Source organism: Pelobates fuscus, chromosome 4 (assembly GCF_036172605.1).
Source record: "Pelobates fuscus isolate aPelFus1 chromosome 4, aPelFus1.pri, whole genome shotgun sequence".
Lineage (NCBI taxonomy): Eukaryota > Metazoa > Chordata > Amphibia > Anura > Pelobatidae > Pelobates > Pelobates fuscus.
The window spans coordinates 369031782-369049728 of NC_086320.1; the positions used below are offsets into that span (position 1 = coordinate 369031782).

The 17947-nt window shown below is 43.6% G+C and overlaps 1 protein-coding gene across 1 annotated transcript in view; it reads left to right on the top strand.

Annotated features, from left to right (window-relative positions):
• Positions 1-17947, top strand: part of WDR86 (WD repeat domain 86) — a 52217-nt gene that overhangs the window by 13427 nt on the left and 20843 nt on the right. Inside the window, exons 3-4 of the mRNA XM_063450815.1 lie at positions 1905-2046; positions 7316-7736. Coding sequence (XP_063306885.1) covers positions 1905-2046; positions 7316-7736 — 563 coding nt within the window. The remainder of the gene's footprint in view (positions 1-1904; positions 2047-7315; positions 7737-17947) is intronic.

Consider the following 17947-nt stretch of genomic DNA (forward strand, 5'->3'; position numbering starts at 1 on the left):
AACCGAACGTTAGCCATGGGTTGTGTTTTTTAAATGACAATTCTAATTATTATTTTATCATATGTTTTATATGCCAACTTGTCCTGGCCAGCATGCCATGGTGCCAGTACAAACACACATGTCACCGTGCAAGGAATGGCAATCACGCCATTGAACCCATATAGACCTTTCTTAGTGGATGTCCCAGAACAGCTCACATGGAGCATCATGTTGCTCACACCTGTAAATGTTGCATAGATAAGTAGGTTTTATACTTACCCTTGTTCCCCCTCACCCCAGTAAGTTCTTCAGTAATGGGTGAGGGAATGGGAGAGTGTCAGAATGATATCATGAATTGAATCACATACCAGGTTTTTCATCTGTGAGCTACACAGATCATGCATAGAAGAGGTCATCAGTTTGTGGACCTCTAGTTGACCACAAATCCCATGATCCACTGATAAACTTTGATTCTCTAGCTTCTGATGATATACAACTGCAGCAATAGACTTGACTAATATCACTGGAGATTTAGTTCACCTACAGGTAACGAGGGAAGGGTTTTTTTTTTTTCAACCCTGTGGTTGTTGGCATCGATTAAATTGTGTCCTTGTGCCAAAGAGGATTAACAAAGATGATAAAAATGCAATCATTATACAGAGTTTGGAATTTTCCACGTCTAATCCCTATAGGACCATTTTGTTTTCTAAGCTTTCCAAAAATCTTCAAAAATCATGAGTAATTTTCCAAATTTGTAAAGCTTCCAAACTATACAACAAATTTCTAATTTTTTTTTTTTTTTTTTTTTTTGCAAAGAAGCAAAGTAGCATTTTTTTTTTAATTTTTTTATTGAAATACAATGCATCTTTTCAGTTGTACGAATTCCTAGAGGCCTTTCATAGGTTTGGAAAGCTTTCAAAATGAAGAAATATACGTTTAACTAAAACAAACATATTTAATAGAGACAGACTGAATAACATACTTGGAGAAAGGCTTAGTGATACATAAGTCAAAACACTACTGTATGTGTCCTGATATGAAATACAAGAGGCATGTCTTAAACAATCAGCAGGCCCACATACAGACAAAATAGCCAAACTGCAACTATACCTGAACTGGAGAATTTCTCCAAATCAGCTTTTCATGCCTTAACTTTGTGCTTTACATTTTAATTTGCTACAAGTCACAGTTTAGTGAATAGATCACTAGGACTACCATATAATGGAATAATGTAGGAATTGGATTGATGCTGAGTCCGGATGGACATTAAAGTGATTATATTAGGGGTGTAAGCTATGCTTCTCGCTCAGCTAATCTGGCCTTAAATTTTAAATTGACTTTGAATTCTTACTTTAGTCAATTATTATGATTTTATTATTTATATAGCGCCATCAGATTCCGTAGCGTAAATAAAGCATTTTGTTTTTTTTTCCCTCTGAGAGAGTAGACAGGAGCAGTGAAAATGCTTCTCTTAATGCACTCATGATTTTCTATAAAGAAAAGGACAGGCCAGGACTTCTTGTATGTCCCTTTAACTTATGATTAAGTGCCACTAAGACACAAAATGCTTAAAGTAGTGACGACTGGCAAATAGTAACAGTGGCTATGCAATAAGTAATTTGTTTTAAATGGCTGAAAGATCCACAGTTTCTGTGCTGTGTACTCTAATTGTACATTTACTGTTAAATATGAGGACTTGTGGGAGAATTTGGACGGTTGTAGCCCAGATGAACACAAAATTAAGTTAAAAAAAAAAAAAAAAAGAAGACACTATTTATGGGAACTGTGTTGCAGTCTTGGGCTCAGATACTTTGATTTCAAGTAATTTGTCCATTTAACACACCTGTACTCTATGGGGTAATAGTTTACCATTGTTGACACACATGTGAGTGCACAATTTAGTAAATATATGCCATTGTTTTTAGGCCATGGGAGCTACATTACATACTGTCATCTGGAGAATGAGACTGCGTTTACCTGCAGCGCTGATCACACCGTCAGGAAATGGGAGGTCGCTACCGGTCTGTGTCTGGCTGTGTACACAGGACATACATCAATCGTTAACAGGTCAGTGAGAATTCATTTTACTGTGAATTGCTACATTTACACTGCTTGACACACAGCTACAAAGAGTCACTCTGCTGGTAAATGTAAATACAACTCGTGTTATTATCAGGTGTGTTACTGTGGCAGGGTGCTGAGTGTGACTGGGTTAGGAGGGCGAGTGTGGCAGGGTGAGGGGTGGTGTGTTACTGTGGCAGGGTGCTGAGTGTGACTGGGCTAGGAGGGCGAGTGTGGCAGGGTGAGGGGTGGTGTGTTACTGTGGCAGGGTACTGAGTGTGACTGGGCTAGGAGGGCGAGTGTGGCAGGGTGAGGGGTGGTGTGTTACTGTGGCAGGGTGCTGAGTGTGACTGGGTTAGGAGGGCGAGTGTGGCAGGGTGAGGGGTGGTGTGTTACTGTGGCAGGGTGCTGAGTGTGACTGGGCTAGGAGGGCGAGTGTGGCAGGGTGAGGGGTGGTGTGTTACTGTGGCAGGGTGCTGAGTGTGACTGGGTTAGGAGGGCGAGTGTGGCAGGAGGTGTGGCAGGGTGAGGGGTGGTGTGTTACTGTGGCAGGGTGCTGAGTGTGACTGGGTTAGGAGGGCGAGTGTGACAGGAAGTGTGGCAGGGTGAGGGGTGGTGTGTTACTGTGGCAGGGTGCTGAGTGTGACTGGGTTAGGAGGGCGAGTGTGGCAGGGTGAGGGGTGGTGTGTTACTGTGGCAGGGTGCTGAGTGTGACTGGGTTAGGAGGGCGAGTGTGACAGGAAGTGTGGCAGGGTGAGGGGTGGTGTGTTACTGTGGCAGGGTGCTGAGTGTGACTGGGTTAGGAGGGCGAGTGTGGCAGGGTGAGGGGTGGTGTGTTACTGTGGCATGGTGCTGAGTGTGACTGGGTTAGGAGGGCGAGTGTGGCAGGGTGAGGGGTGGTGTGTTACTGTGACAGGGTGCTGAGTGTGACTGGGTTAGGAGGGCGAGTGTGGCAGGGTGAGGGGTGGTGTGTTACTGTGATGGGGTGCTGAGTGTGACTGGGTTCGGAGGGCGAGTGTGGCAGGGTGAGGGGTGGTGTGTTACTGTGGCAGGGTGCTGAGTGTGACTGGGTTAGATGGGCGAGTGTGGCAGGGTGAGGGGTGGTGTGTTACTGTGGCATGGTGCTGAGTGTGACTGGGTTAGGAGGGCGAGTGTGGCAGGGTGAGGGGTGGTGTGTTACTGTGGCAGGGTGCTGAGTGTGACTGGGTTAGGTGGGCGAGTGTGGCAGGGTGAGGGGTGGTGTGTTACTGTGGCATGGTGCTGAGTGTGACTGGGTTAGGAGGGCGAGTGTGGCAGGGTGAGGGGTGGTGTGTTACTGTGGCAGGGTGCTGAGTGTGACTGGGTTAGGAGGGCGAGTGTGGCAGGGTGAGGGGTGGTGTGTTACTGTGGCAGGGTGCTGAGTGTGACTGAGTTAGGAGGGCGAGTGTGACAGGCAGTGTGGCAGAGTGAGAGGTGGTGTGTTACTGTGGCAGGGTGCTGAGTGTGACTGGGTTAGGAGGGCGAGTGTGGCAGGGTGAGGGGTGGTGTGTTACTGTGGCAGGGTGCTGAGCGTGACTGAGTTAGGAGGGCGACTGTGACAGGCAGTGTGGCAGAGTGAGAGGTGGTGTGTTACTGTGGCAGGGTGCTGAGTGTGACTGGGTTAGGAGGGCGAGTGTGGCAGGGTGAGGGGTGGTGTGTTACTGTGGCAGGGTGCTGAGTGTGACTGGGTTAGGAGGGCGAGTGTGGCAGGGTGAGGGGTGGTGTGTTACTGTGGCAGGGTGCTGAGTGTGACTGAGTTAGGAGGGCGAGTGTGACAGGCAGTGTGGCAGAGTGAGAGGCGGTGTGTTACTGTGGCAGGGTGCTGAGTGTGACTGGGTTAGGAGGGCGAGTGTGGCAGGGTGAGGGGTGGTGTGTTACTGTGGCAGGGTGCTGAGTGTGACTGGGTTAGGAGGGCGAGTGTGGCAGGGTGAGGGGTGGTGTGTTACTGTGGCAGGGTGCTGAGTGTGACTGGGTTAGGAGGGCGAGTGTGGCAGGGTGAGGGATGGTGTGTTACTGTGGCAGGGTGCTGAGTGTGACTGGGTTAGGAGGGCGAGTGTGGCAGGGTGAGGGGGGGTGTGTTACTGTGGCAGGGTGCTGAGTGAGACTGGGTTAGGAGGGCGAGTGTGGCAGGGTGAGGGGTGGTGTGTTACTGTGGCAGGGTGCTGAGTGTGACTGAGTTAGGAGGGCGAGTGTGACAGGCAGTGTGGCAGAGTGAAAGGTGGTGTGTTACTGTGGCAGGGTGCTGAGTGTGACTGGGTTAGGAGGGCGAGTGTGGCAGGGTGAGGGGTGGTGTGTTACTGTGGCAGGGTGCTGAGTGTGACTGGGTTAGGAGGGCGAGTGTGGCAGGGTGAGTGGTGGTGTGTTACTGTGGCAGGGTGCTGAGTGTGACTAGGTTAGGAGGGCGAGTGTGGCAGGGTGAGGGGTGGTGTGTTACTGTGGCAGGGTGCTGAGAGTGACTGGGTTAGGAGGGCGAGTGTGGCGGGGTGAGGGGTGGTGTGTTACTGTGGCAGGGTGCTGACTGTGACTGAGTTAGGAGGGCGAGTGTGACAGGCAGTGTGGCAGAGTGAGAGGTGGTGTGTTACTGTGGCAGGGTGCGGAGTGTGACTGGGTTAGGAGGGCGAGTGTGGCAGGGTGAGAGGTGGTGTGTTACTGTGGCAGGGTGCGGAGTGTGACTGGGTTAGGAGGGCGAGTGTGGCAGGGTGAGGGGTGGTGTGTTACTGTGGCAGGGGTCTGAGTGTGACTGGGTTAGGAGGGCGAGTGTGGCAGGGTGAGGGGTGGTGTGTTACTGTGGCAGGGTGCTGAGTGTGACTAAGTTAGGAGGGCGAGTGTGACAGGAAGTGTGGCAGAGTGAGAGGTGGTGTGTTACTGTGGCAGGGTGCTGAGTGTGACTGGGTTAGGAGGGCGAGTGTGGCAGGAAGTGTGGCAGAGTGAGAGCTGGTGTGTTATTGTGGCAGGGTTAGGGGGGGGTGAGTGTAAGAGTTGGTGGTGGGTGATTGGAGAAAACCACTCAAAGGGCTTCAAAATAAACAAAATAACTGTTTAATTTTAAGCAAATGTGCTTTAGCATTTAGTCAATGTTTCAGACGAGTGGCAGTATTGTGGGGATTTATTTTTTAGTGTGCGTGCGTTGGGGGCGGTACTGTGGGGATTGATTCTTTAGTGTGTGCGTGGGGGGCGGTACTGTGGGGGATTTATTCTTTTGTGTGTGTTCGTGGGGGGCGGTACTGTGGGGATTTATTCTTTAGTGTGTGTGCATGGGGGGCGGTACTGTGGGGATTGATTCTTTAGTCTGTGTTCGTGGGGGGCGGTACTGTGGGGATTGATTCTTTAGTCTGTGTTCGTGGGGGGCGGTACTGTGGGGAATTGATTCTTTAGTGTGTGTTTGTGGGGGGCGGTACTGTGGGGAATTGATTCTTTAGTGTGTGTGCGTGGGGGGCGGTACTGTGGGGAATTGATTCTTTATTGTGTGTTCGTAGGGGGCGGTACTGTGTTTTATTCTTTAGTGTGTGTGCGTGGGGGGCGGTATTGTGGGGATCGATTCTATAGTGTTTGTGTGTGGGTTTTTTTGTGGGGAATTGATTCTTTAGTGTGTGTGTGCGTGGTGGGTGATATTGTGGGGATTGATTCTTTAGTGTGGATTGAGCCTTAGTGGTGGGATAGGGGCAGTATTGTGGGGGATTGGGCTTTGGTGTGGGGGATAGAGGCAAATAATTGCCTGATAGCAATAGTGGAAACAGCGAAGCCCCTAACCCCTGACATACGTTGCGCTAGATCAGCTCATCAGAGAAGCTAATCTAGCGAAACGTACGTCAGGGGTTAGGGGCTTCGCTATTTCCACTAAAATCTCTAAAATGTTGCATGGCGATTTTCCTGTTCTACTGATGATAAAACTATTAAGGAACTAGCCATATTTCTGCTGAGCGGTGGTTGGGTGAATAATATTGGTTTTCTGGCTAGGGACTTGTTTAGGGGTAAGGGGTGCCCATGAAGGCACTATAGGGAAAGACAATGTTTTCATATTCCACCACTTCCACCACTCCTTTAGTATTCCATTTCTTTACACCAGGCGTTGCATCCTGCTCTTTGTTCTTTTGTTTGTTTATTGTTTACCACAGGGATTACCCCCCATTTAGGAGGTATGCACAGGCTTTAGATATTCTTCTTCTGTTTCTTTTCTTTTCTGAAGGTCGGGGATAGAGGAAAACACTCAAAAACACTGACACACAGTCAGACACACAACCAACTACAGACATAATCTCACACACTCATATTCAAAGAAGATTTTTAGTATTGGAGTTTTTTTATTGTCTCTTTAGCATTAGGAGAGCTGGAGTGGATCCTCCCTCTGGGCCCCTGGTGCATTGCCCGCACTGCTCCCTTGCATGCCCTGTATTGGTGCCTTGGCCGGAATAACATTACATTCTGCCTCCCGGCACCTCTACAGGTGTGCGAGGGAGCTGTGCAGGCAATGCACATATGGATCAGAGCTCTCTCGCTGGCGGTATCCCTGCCCCCACCAAGTCTGCACATGGTATCAATAAAACACCTCTCATGTTTGTGATGGGAATACATTGAAAGGTGATGTGAATTGTGCTCCAGGTAAGTGCAGAGACTGGTGGCTGGGAATGTCCCTCCATTTAGACTGGGTTGGAATCTCACACATTTTCTTTCTGTTTATCAAGCTCAGTTTGTAACATACTTTACTTTTTATGTTGGGTCATCTTACTTTACATTGCTGTTAAATGTGTATTATAAGTAATAATAATAGTGACGTTTATACAGTAACTACGCATACAGACACAGACATAATCTTGTAGATGTTAGAAGAGCTTTCAGGGACTACACACATAGCCTCTCAACACCATAACCACTACAATAAGCTATTACGCAGGTCCTTTAAAATAATTAGGAAGAGCTAAAGTGGGGAGATTTAGGATCTGAAGGCTATATTTGCTGAACTGGCAATCGTGGACAATTGACAAGGAAGTCACAAATGTTAGATCACATTCGCCAAACTGGGAAAATTCTCTAAATGAGTCATTTTTATATTTTGGATATTTTTTTTACCTAAAATGTACAACTGTTAATTGTAAGCAATTCCATAATTTAGCAAATAATCCTGTATTGTTTGAGAGTTTCGTTTAGACTTGCAGAAGACTTAGCGCAGTTCCCTCTCTGTTGACGTTGTTGCCGCAGTATTTGATGTGACATTGTTGCAAGAAGTTAATACATTCTTTGTGTCTGCTTTACCTTTCAGAATTCTCGTTGTCAAAGACTATCTATTTAGTGCATCTTACGACAGGACTGCTCGGTGCTGGGATATAGAGACAGCCAGACAGTTGCAGGTCTTTCAGGGTCACCGAAACTGCATTCTGGCCTTGGCACACTTTTCATCGAATGACCTCTTGGACGAATCCGACATAGAAGCCAATGACGTGAAAGAATTCATTGTTACCGGGAGTACGGATTGCACAGTTAAAGTCTGGGAGGCATCCAGCGGGTGTTGCTATCAGACTTTACGTGGACATTCTGGGGCCATACTGTGTATTGTTCTCGATGCCCCAAACAGTGAGCTATTCTCTGGTAGCACCGACCACACCATCCGGAGGTGGAATATGGCAACTGGAGACCAACTTAAATTATATCGAGGACACCAAGGGTCTGTTATCTGCCTAGAGGTAAGAAAGCAAGAACTTGAAGCAGTAATGAAACTTCAAATTACTAAGCAGCACGTACAACAGCTAAAACTAGTTATACTTGGAAGTCAGTTTAAAGATCCATAGACCTCACGTTGACGTTTCGCAGGCTGGATTCTGAGTATAACTGGACTTAGATAGTGGGTCTATTTTCCCAGTATAAGCGCTGGCTTTGCACAATGCTTGAAATAGGCCTGTAAACACAGGTACATTGTTGACCACAAATAATAAAAAAAAAAATTCTGATCTTTTTGGCATATTGTTAATGTACGCAGTCATTTTACTTTTCTAGCATACAGCAAGCTAACTTGTTTTTGGCTTGTACTTCTGTATACATACTTTAATAGTTTAGATATTTGCAGTTTGGTTTTGTGTTGTTTTATGATAATATCTTATCTGTTGATATTTACTGTGTGTACTGTATTTATGTATGAATGTATCTATTTTGTATGTATGTAGATTTAATTTAATAATTTAATTTGCGAGTACTGGCTTCTTTTTACAAACCATGCAATGTTGGCTTCTTTATGGCAGAACACATTCAGTCTCTTACACAGACACCACAATTAGTCAAATAGTCCTTAAAGGACCACTCTAGTGCCAGGAAAACATACTCGTTTTCCTGCCACTATAGTGCCCTGAGGGTGCCCCCACCCTCAGGGACCCCCTCCCGCCCAGCTCTGGGGAGAGGAAAGGGTTAAAACTTACCTTTATTCCAGCGCCGGGCGGGGAGCTCTCCTCCTCCTCTCCGCCTCCGATCCTCCCTTTCGGCTGAATGCGCATGCGCGGCAAGAGCTGCGCGCGCATTCAGCCGGTCGCATAGGAAAGCATTTACAATGCTTTCCTATGGACGCTTGCGTGCTCTCACTGTGATTTTCACAGTGATAATCACGCAAGCGCCTCTAGCAGCTGTCAATGAGACAGCCACTAGAGGATTTAGAGGCTGGCTTAACCCTTATATAAACATAGCAGTTTTTCTGAAACTGCTATGTTTATATAAAAAAGGGTTAAACCTAGCTGGACCAGGCACCCAGACCACTTCATTAAGCTGAAGTGGTCTGGGTGCCTAGAGTGGTCCTTTAATGGGGTCAATAGTACAAACATTGTATCTTTTACCAAAACATGGCAATAAACTGCAACAAACAACCAAAAAGGGCAAAACGAAAACATCAACAAGAATACTGAATACTAAGAAAGCAATCCTTTTTTTTCCTTTTTTTTTTATGAAAATTGCTTCTCTTTACCATTTTGAGGTTATTTTAAGTAGGTTCCATTTGATCTAATTTAATAATTACCATTAACCTTTTGACTTCCGCTATTAGTCATTTTGGCTATTGTGGTTTATTCACTTAAAAGGTTACTATAAGCACCTTGATCATTTCAGCGACTTAAAGTGGTTATGGTGCTTGGAATCTGAATGAGAGGTTAAAGAATTATCCTGCCAGTGTGAGACAAGAGTTCTGGATGGGCGAATGTTAATTCTGTGCATTTTGGGCATCTATAGTCAGCACGAATAGTATGCTGGCAACACACGGCGGGTGGTGGGACAGCAGCCCCCTCTATGTGCTTGTCAAGTCCAAATCCTCCCCTTATGATGTCCCTCTCCTGTAAGTGAGGGGGACCGACATCATCAAACGATGATCAGGCTATCAAGAGAACTTGGCATTGGCATGGGATTTAAAGGTTTATTCAAGCACCATTGGCACCTGAGGGATTTGAAGAGGTGATGGTGCCTGGAGTCTGTTTGTGCAGTTACATAGTTACATAGCTGAAAAGAGACTTGCGTCCATCAAGTTCAGCCTTCCTCACATATGTTTTTTGCTGTTGATCCAAAAGAAGGCAAAAAAAAAACCAGTTTGAAGCACTTCCAATTTTGCAACAAGCTAGGAAAAAAAATCCTTCTTGACCCCAGAATGGCAGTCAGATTTATCCTTGGATCAAGCAGTTATTACCCTACACTGAAAGATTATATCCTTGAATATTCTGTTTTTGCAAGTATGCATCTAGTAGCTGTTTGAACATCTGTATGGACTCTGATAAAACCACTTCTTCAGGCAGCGAATTCCACATCCTGATTGTTCTTACAGTAAAAAAACCTTTCCTTTGCCTTAGACGAAATCTTCTTTCTTCTAGTCTAAATGCATGACCTTGTGTCCTATGTAAAGTCCGGTTTGTGAATAGATTTCCACACAATGGTTTGTATTGGCCTCGAATATATTTGTATAATGTTATCATATGCCCTCTCAGGCGACGTTTTTCTAAACTAAATAGGTTTAAATTTGTTAACCTTTCTTCATAGCTGATATGTTCCATTCCTTTTATTAATTTTGTAGCCCGCCTCTGCACTTTTTCTAGTGCCATAATATCCTTCTTTAGAACAGGTGCCCAAAATTGCACAGCATATTCAATGTGTGGTTTTGCAAGGAAACTCTGCACATACAGAGATTAACCCCTCTAATACGCCTCTGGCAGTGCCATTGGGGTGTCATTAGACAGCACGAAACAAGAGTTCTGGGTGGCTTATGTGAATTCTGTTCAAATTTGGCATCTCAAGACAGCATGCCAGTCAGTCAATAGCTCCATTGCCTGTTTTCCATAACATCCCTCCCCATCAGCCAAAGAGGACTGGTCTACAGGGAGAATTTGCCCTCAGCGTTGGTACAGAGGCAAGTTGAAACTTTATTTTTTTTTTTTACGTTTAGGGAGCAAGCCAGCAGAGCAAGGGTTACTCTAACCAGAAACAGTGTTTTATGAAAACACAGTTTTTTGGTTGGAGTAACCTTTTCGGGTGAGTTTACCGTTTCTTCCTTTTTCTATGTGGGGACCACACCAGCAAAGCTTACTTCAAACAAAAACAGTGTTTTAATAAACAATGCGTTGTGATGATTTGGCAACAGACTTATACAATGCAGGCCAAAATCACCGATCTGTAAATATTCCTATATTGTATACATGCACAAAAAAAATTATTTATTTTTGTTTAGTCTCAAATGTCAGTATTTTTTCATAACTTTAAGGAGTGAAAATAATGTTTAGCGTTTCATAAAAACATTTGTTATTCTGGTAAGCATCTTTAGCTGAGTCAGACTCCAGACATTTTTATACGGTGCGAATGTAGCCAGAACACTCCGTCAATATAAGTGGGAGCCACATGAAATATATCTCCTTCTCTTAATCAAATATTTTCTGTCGATTACACTCTGCTACATGCGTTGTAAAAATCTGACAGAATTATGATCTAAATAGATTCTGTCCACACGGACATTTATATCTACTGAGTTTTCAACAGTAAATCTGTGAACTGTTCCCCAGATGTTTCACGGAGAGTAATTGACAAAATAAGAAATCGTGCTGTGGGCGATGAATAAAAAATGTATCAGAAAGACAATAAGCAAACCTACACGGACAGTGTCTACAATTAAAGAGGCGCTGTCACTTGGGATGTGCTTTAATATCTTTAATATATTGCATTGACCACGCCACCTTGAAAGTGACGTCTTCTTCTGGGGATAGGGGAGCAGTAAGGGAAATATTATTACCCGATACTCTCTACATCAGTACTTCTATGATTTGGGGCCCCCTTTATTCTTTACATAGATATTAGTTATAGTTAATGCTGCTCTGAGTATAAAACATGGATCTATAGAAGGTTCAGTGGAATCCTCCGTAGAGGTTTGTGACGAAAGTAACCTCATCACTGGCTTTTGGAGGGGCCTGTTTGGCAGCCTCCTACCCTGTGATTATGGCCCTATGACAAGCTGAACCTCGTCAAGGGTACTTGGAGGGGCCTGCTGGCCAGCCTATTGCCTTAGGACTATGGGCCCTGCAATATACCTTGCCCAATGCACTTTAAAAGGCTCTGTTCATGTGAAGTATGTACTTTTGTACTCCAGACAGAGAGACCGTTAGCCCTAATTCTCTGGAACTTTTTTGGGCATGGGACCATGTGCACGGTGGGTCAAAAAGAGACTTCCATGAAACTTTTGAACCCCTGCTCTGATCTGGGTGATTTTTGGATATGTTGTTCATCCAGATCAGGGCTATCCCTGTCTTTTACGGGATATGTTGTATTTTGGGGTACTTATGAGACTTTGTAAAATATGTGTTTTTATACTTGGGGATAATTACATTAATACATTATCTACCTTAATTGTATCACAGGGGAGGGATTGTGTGCTGTATGTGGGAGTGTCAGGCATTGTTACATTGATTCTATTGGTCTGTATAATAAGTGTCCTGTGCCCCATCAGGTCCAGTGGGTGTTCCTCTGGCCTGAAAAGTTGTATAAAAATCCAACCCGTACCATTAAACTCTCAGATCATCTTGCACCTTCATGAAGTCTTGGCTTCATGAGGTCTTGGCTCATGGGTATTGGAGAACTACACTCTGGGGATTGCTATATCACAATACTCCCCTGAGTATAATCACTAGCTCTTCTAAGAGCTTTTCCTGCTACACTCTCTGGACTAGGAGTGGTCTACCTACTGGAAGCTGGAATCTTTGGTCCAGGGTGGGTGGCAAGTCCCCAACCAGGCTGCGGCAATTCGTGGGGTTTATGGTGGTTATGGTGTTCCAGTGCAGTGCTTATGATACTCGCAAGTACTAGGAAGCAGCGATTGACAGAGGTACTCGGTCGGAGTGCCAGGCAGTGCACTGCGCATGCTCAGTAAGGTGCCATATGCACAGAATAGGCTCACACTGTTGTTCTATGTACTATATAATTTGCAATAATGTGACCCATTAATGTCAGAAATGCTTCCGTCATCACATTTCTGCTGTTATGGAATTCTTAAATAAAATTTTTTTGTATGTATCTATGTATTTATTAAACAGAGATAATTTTTCAGGTTATTGAACATTACGTCCCAATTAAAATGCCCTCTTTGGATAGATCCTGGAGTGAATTGGGACTGGGTGACTGGATTGCTAATGTTTATTTCCATTCACAATATGAGTGTTTCTATCAAATTTCCTTTGACTTATTTGATCGGATCATCTCATGCACAAGCAAGTTTTTCTACTTTGGAGTTATCGCAAACTAAAGTGTGACCCACATTACCCTTTAATTAGGCACTTAAACAAATACCACTCTACAGTGTAACATGTCTATACATGCAGTCCTATGGTATACATTTTCATATCATTTTCATTAAATACATGTAGTATTTGAAATATCCCAGAAAGGGGCAAATTCCGTATCCCATCTTGATCAATATAAGTCAGCCGGTGGGCATGCGCATTAGGTCTCCCCATAGGAAAGCATTGAAAAAGATTTTCAATGCTTTACTATGGCGAATTGAGTGACGCTGGAGGTCCTCACACAGCGTGAGGACGTCCAGCGATGCTCTAGCAAAGAAAATCTTTGCTATGAAGCAGGAAGTGCCCTCTAGTGGCTGTCTAGTAGACAGCCACTAGAGGTGGAGTTAACCCTGCAAGGTAAATATTGCAGTTTATAAAAAACTGCAATAATTACACTTGCAGGGTTAAGGGTAGTGGGAGTTGGCACCCAGACCACTCCAATGGGCAGAAGTGGTCTGGGTGCCTGGAGTGTCCCTTTAACCCCTTAAGGACCAAACTTCTGGAATAAAAGGGAATCATGACATGTCACACATGTCATGTGTCCTTAAGGGGTTAAGATGCTTATAAGCTAGCACCACCTATACTAATGTAAATAAACTAACGGTATTCTGATCTTAGCACATCTGAGATCCAGCTTTATACGGAGGTAAAGCAGGCACATGTGTTTGTTTTCACCCGTTATTGAAATAAATGTACGTGTTAACAGACATTAAGAATGTTCTTCAGTCAGCGACTCATATGATATGTTCTAGGGACGTGAGTGTAATGATGCAGAGCTACTTAGAAACCGACAAAAATAACTCAGAGGAAACTCAGAGTATCAGTGAGTATTTTCAGCACGTGCAGGTTCTATTCTCCAATGAACACAACCTGGGATAATTTGCTTAATTTTTCACTGTGAATTTAAATATCACGTAAAAAATATCGGAATTCTTACAATTTGAAATTGGCATTAAATTCCTAACAATTCACACTTTCGTAAATAATCCTGTAGGTTTTCATATCTTGTGTTGATTACCTATGGCAGTATTCAAATCGGACCTGTTCCTGGAATGAAATGGACAGATATTTTGGATACTCTTAGGATTATTTACTAAATTGTGACTTGCCAGGAATTCAAAATAAATTAAAATTTAAAGTACCTGAAAAGGAAGCTGACTTTTCGCAGATTGGCTAGCGTTGCCTTAAATGTAAAATTCACTTTGAATTCTTACTTTAGCGAATTAACCTGTCTGTGTATTTTATATTGCGTGTATGTCAGTATGAGTTACTAGGCATCTAATAGTAGGGATCTAGTAACCCTGCATGTATTTTCCCTATGCTAGACACAGAGGTGGATCTAATAACCCTGCATGTATTTTCCCTATGCCAGACACAGAGGTGGATCTAATAACCCTGCATGTATTTTCCCTATGCCAGACACAGAGGTGGATCTAATAACCCTGCATGTATTTTCCCTATGCCAGACACAGAGGTGGATCTAATAACCCTGCATGTATTTTCCCTATGCTAGACACAGAGGGGGATCTAGTAACCCTGCATGTATTTCCCCTATGCTAGACACAGAGGTGGATCTAATAACCCTGCATGTATTTTCCCTATGCTAGACACAGAGGTGGATCTAATATAACCCTGCATGTATTTTCCCTATGCTAGACACAGAGGTGGATCTAATAACCCTGCATGTATTTTCCCTATGCTAGACACAGAGGGGGATCTAATAACCCTGCATGGATTTTCCCTATGCTAGACACAGAGGGGGATCTAATAACCCTGCATGTATTTTCCCTATGCTAGACACAGAGGTGGATCTAATATAACCCTGCATGTATTTTCCCTATGCTAGACACAGAGGTGGATCTAATAACCCTGCATGTATTTTCCCTATGCTAGACACAGAGGTGGATCTAATAACCCTGCATGTATTTTCCCTATGCCAGACACAGAGGTGGATCTAATAACCCTGCATGTATTTTCCCTATGCTAGACACAGAGGTGGATCTAATAACCCTGCATGTATTTTCCCTATGCCAGACACAGAGGTGGATCTACCTTTTGTGAAGCCTTGTCAGTCCCCCAGGGAATGAGGCTCTGTCAATGGATGATCCTGCAGTCTCGCAGGATCCTCTATACTATATAGACCTCTCACTGATGGACGAGAGTACAACGCTGTCATGGCCTACTGGCAGCTGTAATGTCTGGACGCTGGGACTGTAGAGGACTGGCTGGAAAAGTATGGTGGCGGTCACAAGCGTTGAGGTAAGTAGAACTCCCTGCACCCCGCACCCAGTGACAAAGTCGGTGTCAGGGCTCTTTGCAAATTATGCACAGAACCCAGACGGTGACAGGGTCGCTTTAAATGCAATTATGGGTCAAAGTTCTAAACATGGAGTAATCAGCATCAACATTTCATTGGTTTCCACGGTGATTGCCCCACTTCTAGCACTGTTCCTCATAAATGCTCTTTATAGGTCATCTTAATTCCATCAAGTAACAGTTTATAATTTACAGCATGTGTGATCTATTCACTCTGGAATAAAATGATGTAATTAATAAAAGATTGATGTCACTATGTGCTCAGGGAGATAGAAGCAGGCCCGTGAACAATCCGCATGTCGTTGTGATGATGTGATATTGAGGTTTTAGATGCTCACAAGAGGTTACTCTGTATCTGAACATGATACACGGAATTCTAGCTAGATCCCATTCCCAGGACAGGATTGTGTTGGAATCAGAGACATATGTATTACAGGGGTTATCTATCAGTACATCATGCAGGACAGGTTTATTCCATTGGAGAGAAAACCGTTAATCAAGCCATAAGATTTCTGGTAGAAATGTGTTTTGTTTTTTTATCGTAATATGTGCATTTATTAAAGCTGCCCAGAGAAATAGCAAAGAATTCATTGGAAAGCAAGAACTGATCTTTATGTTAAAATACTATCCACATACTCCTAGCTTTTACTTGTCATTACACGGCTTGTATATTCGTCTCATGTTTACGTTAAAGGCACACACCAAGCACCATAACCACATACATTCCTTCTTGTGCCAGCAGAGCCCTGGTACTCCCCACAACCTCCCCATTGTGTGTGTGTGTGTGTGTATGTATATAGTCAAAATTATTTGAAGTGTTTAACTTACCATCTTACCTGGAGTCTGCCAGGCTCTGCTTCCCACCTCCACTACTAACTCTGGAGAGTCATATGCCTAATGTGGTCAGCAGACTCTCTCAGCCCGCTGTAGCAGTTATAAGAGTAGGAGTACCCTGGCCGCTTTCCGGTAATGGGGCAAGCCATTTAGTAACAGTTTGCACTCTTACCTGGGTTCACACTAGGCTCTGAGGCTAATGCATTTACCATTCACGTACTGAGAGTGTCAGCTGGCCACCTTCAGCCAATGAATGGCACACTGTGCAAAAAAATGCTCAGAATTGACATATGCCTGGAACTCTTCATCCGTGCTGGCTGATGACACCCCATGATGCTGTTTCACATCGAAACTCTGAACATACAGACTCCAGACACCAAGACAACTACAAATCACTGAAATGGTCACAGTGTTTGGAGTAATGCATTAAACTCCTTTATTGCAGTCTTATCTTGAAACAGCGCAGTAGGTTCCATAGGTCTGGAAAAATCAGGTGGTGGTACTGAAACAATTTAAAGACCAGACAACCTCAGAGAAATAATAGTGCTCTCTGGACCAAACCAGAAAAAGGTATTATAAGGAGAATTACTCACACTTTAAGGAGCAGGCACACCGCTCTACGAATAAATCTTACTTGTAGACCCAATCCTTGGTGAGGATTAGGAAGGTAGGAACCTACTGCGCTGTTTCAAGATAAGATTTTTCTCTATATATTGTTATCTCAATAGAAGCACGATACCTTCCACATCTGGACTTTATCTTTGTTTCATCCTTTGTTTTTTTGTTGTTTCCTACCTTTAAGGGACACTTTTAGGTCAATTGCAGATATTACACAGTTTTTTGATGTTTCTTGGCGCATGCTGGTATTTGAAAAAAAAATTTTTGTCGCCACTGGTTTTGCGGATTTTTGGAGGGAACCCCCTACCTTTCAGATTTGCTGCCTCCCCATCTCATTTTGTTCAGTATTCTAAGCGCTGCTGCACACTTTTTGATTCTCCCTCTTTTGAAAATGAACCTTTTAACATATTGTTTCTGTTGATTTTGTTCATTTGTTTTTCATAACTTGTTTTTTTTTATTATTTCCCACTGTACAATGCTGCGGAATGTGCTGGCATTATATAAATATTAATTAGAAGAACCTTTTCTACCGCTGTATGCAGACGCGGTTTCTGTAACATTTCTCCCGGTGTTTCAGGTCCTATGATTACATGTTTAACATAATTTGTTACAAGGTTTTAATTAGCAAATTGGTCACTAAGACCAGATTGGAAATAAACATTGGGATCCAAACTGAGGCCTTTTCTTGCACTGTGCCTGGTAATCGTTAGGTGTGATTATCTTCTGTGTGCATTCTAGATAAACCCATAATGAAATGGAATACTTTCTGCTAGTCGAGCAAAGATTTGAGGTATTATATTAGTATTACATTCCATAACATGCTAAATATTTAGGAACACTTATGATTGGTCTCACTTTACCAAAAAAAAAAAAAAAAATCGAAATATGTAACCATTTATCTACCAGAATGGAGTATAAACTTTTTAATTTTATGTATTTTGCAGAATGATATTTAGTCCACAAAGCCACACGTATTTCCACTCTGGTTTTGATTAGCAGCATGTAGAGGAACAATTTTCTCTTGCTGAAGCCACTTGTGACTGATTTAATGCCTGCAAGTTTACTGAAAATGTCAACTCACCCACTGCTCCAGCAGAGGACATTTCAATGGGTCATATCATTCCTACTATCTGGAAGAATGGACTCTACCATTTAATTGTTAGCATTCCATAGATTGATAAAGATTGCTAGAGCATTTTTAAGTACAACTTTTTTATTCAGAAATACAATTTACTGTTTTACCGATTTAACTGCTTACTGTGTGTAGGCGTTATGCTGAAATGCAGACATTCTTTTTACATACAGTGCCATGCAAACGTATTCACCACCCTTGACTTTTTACCTAT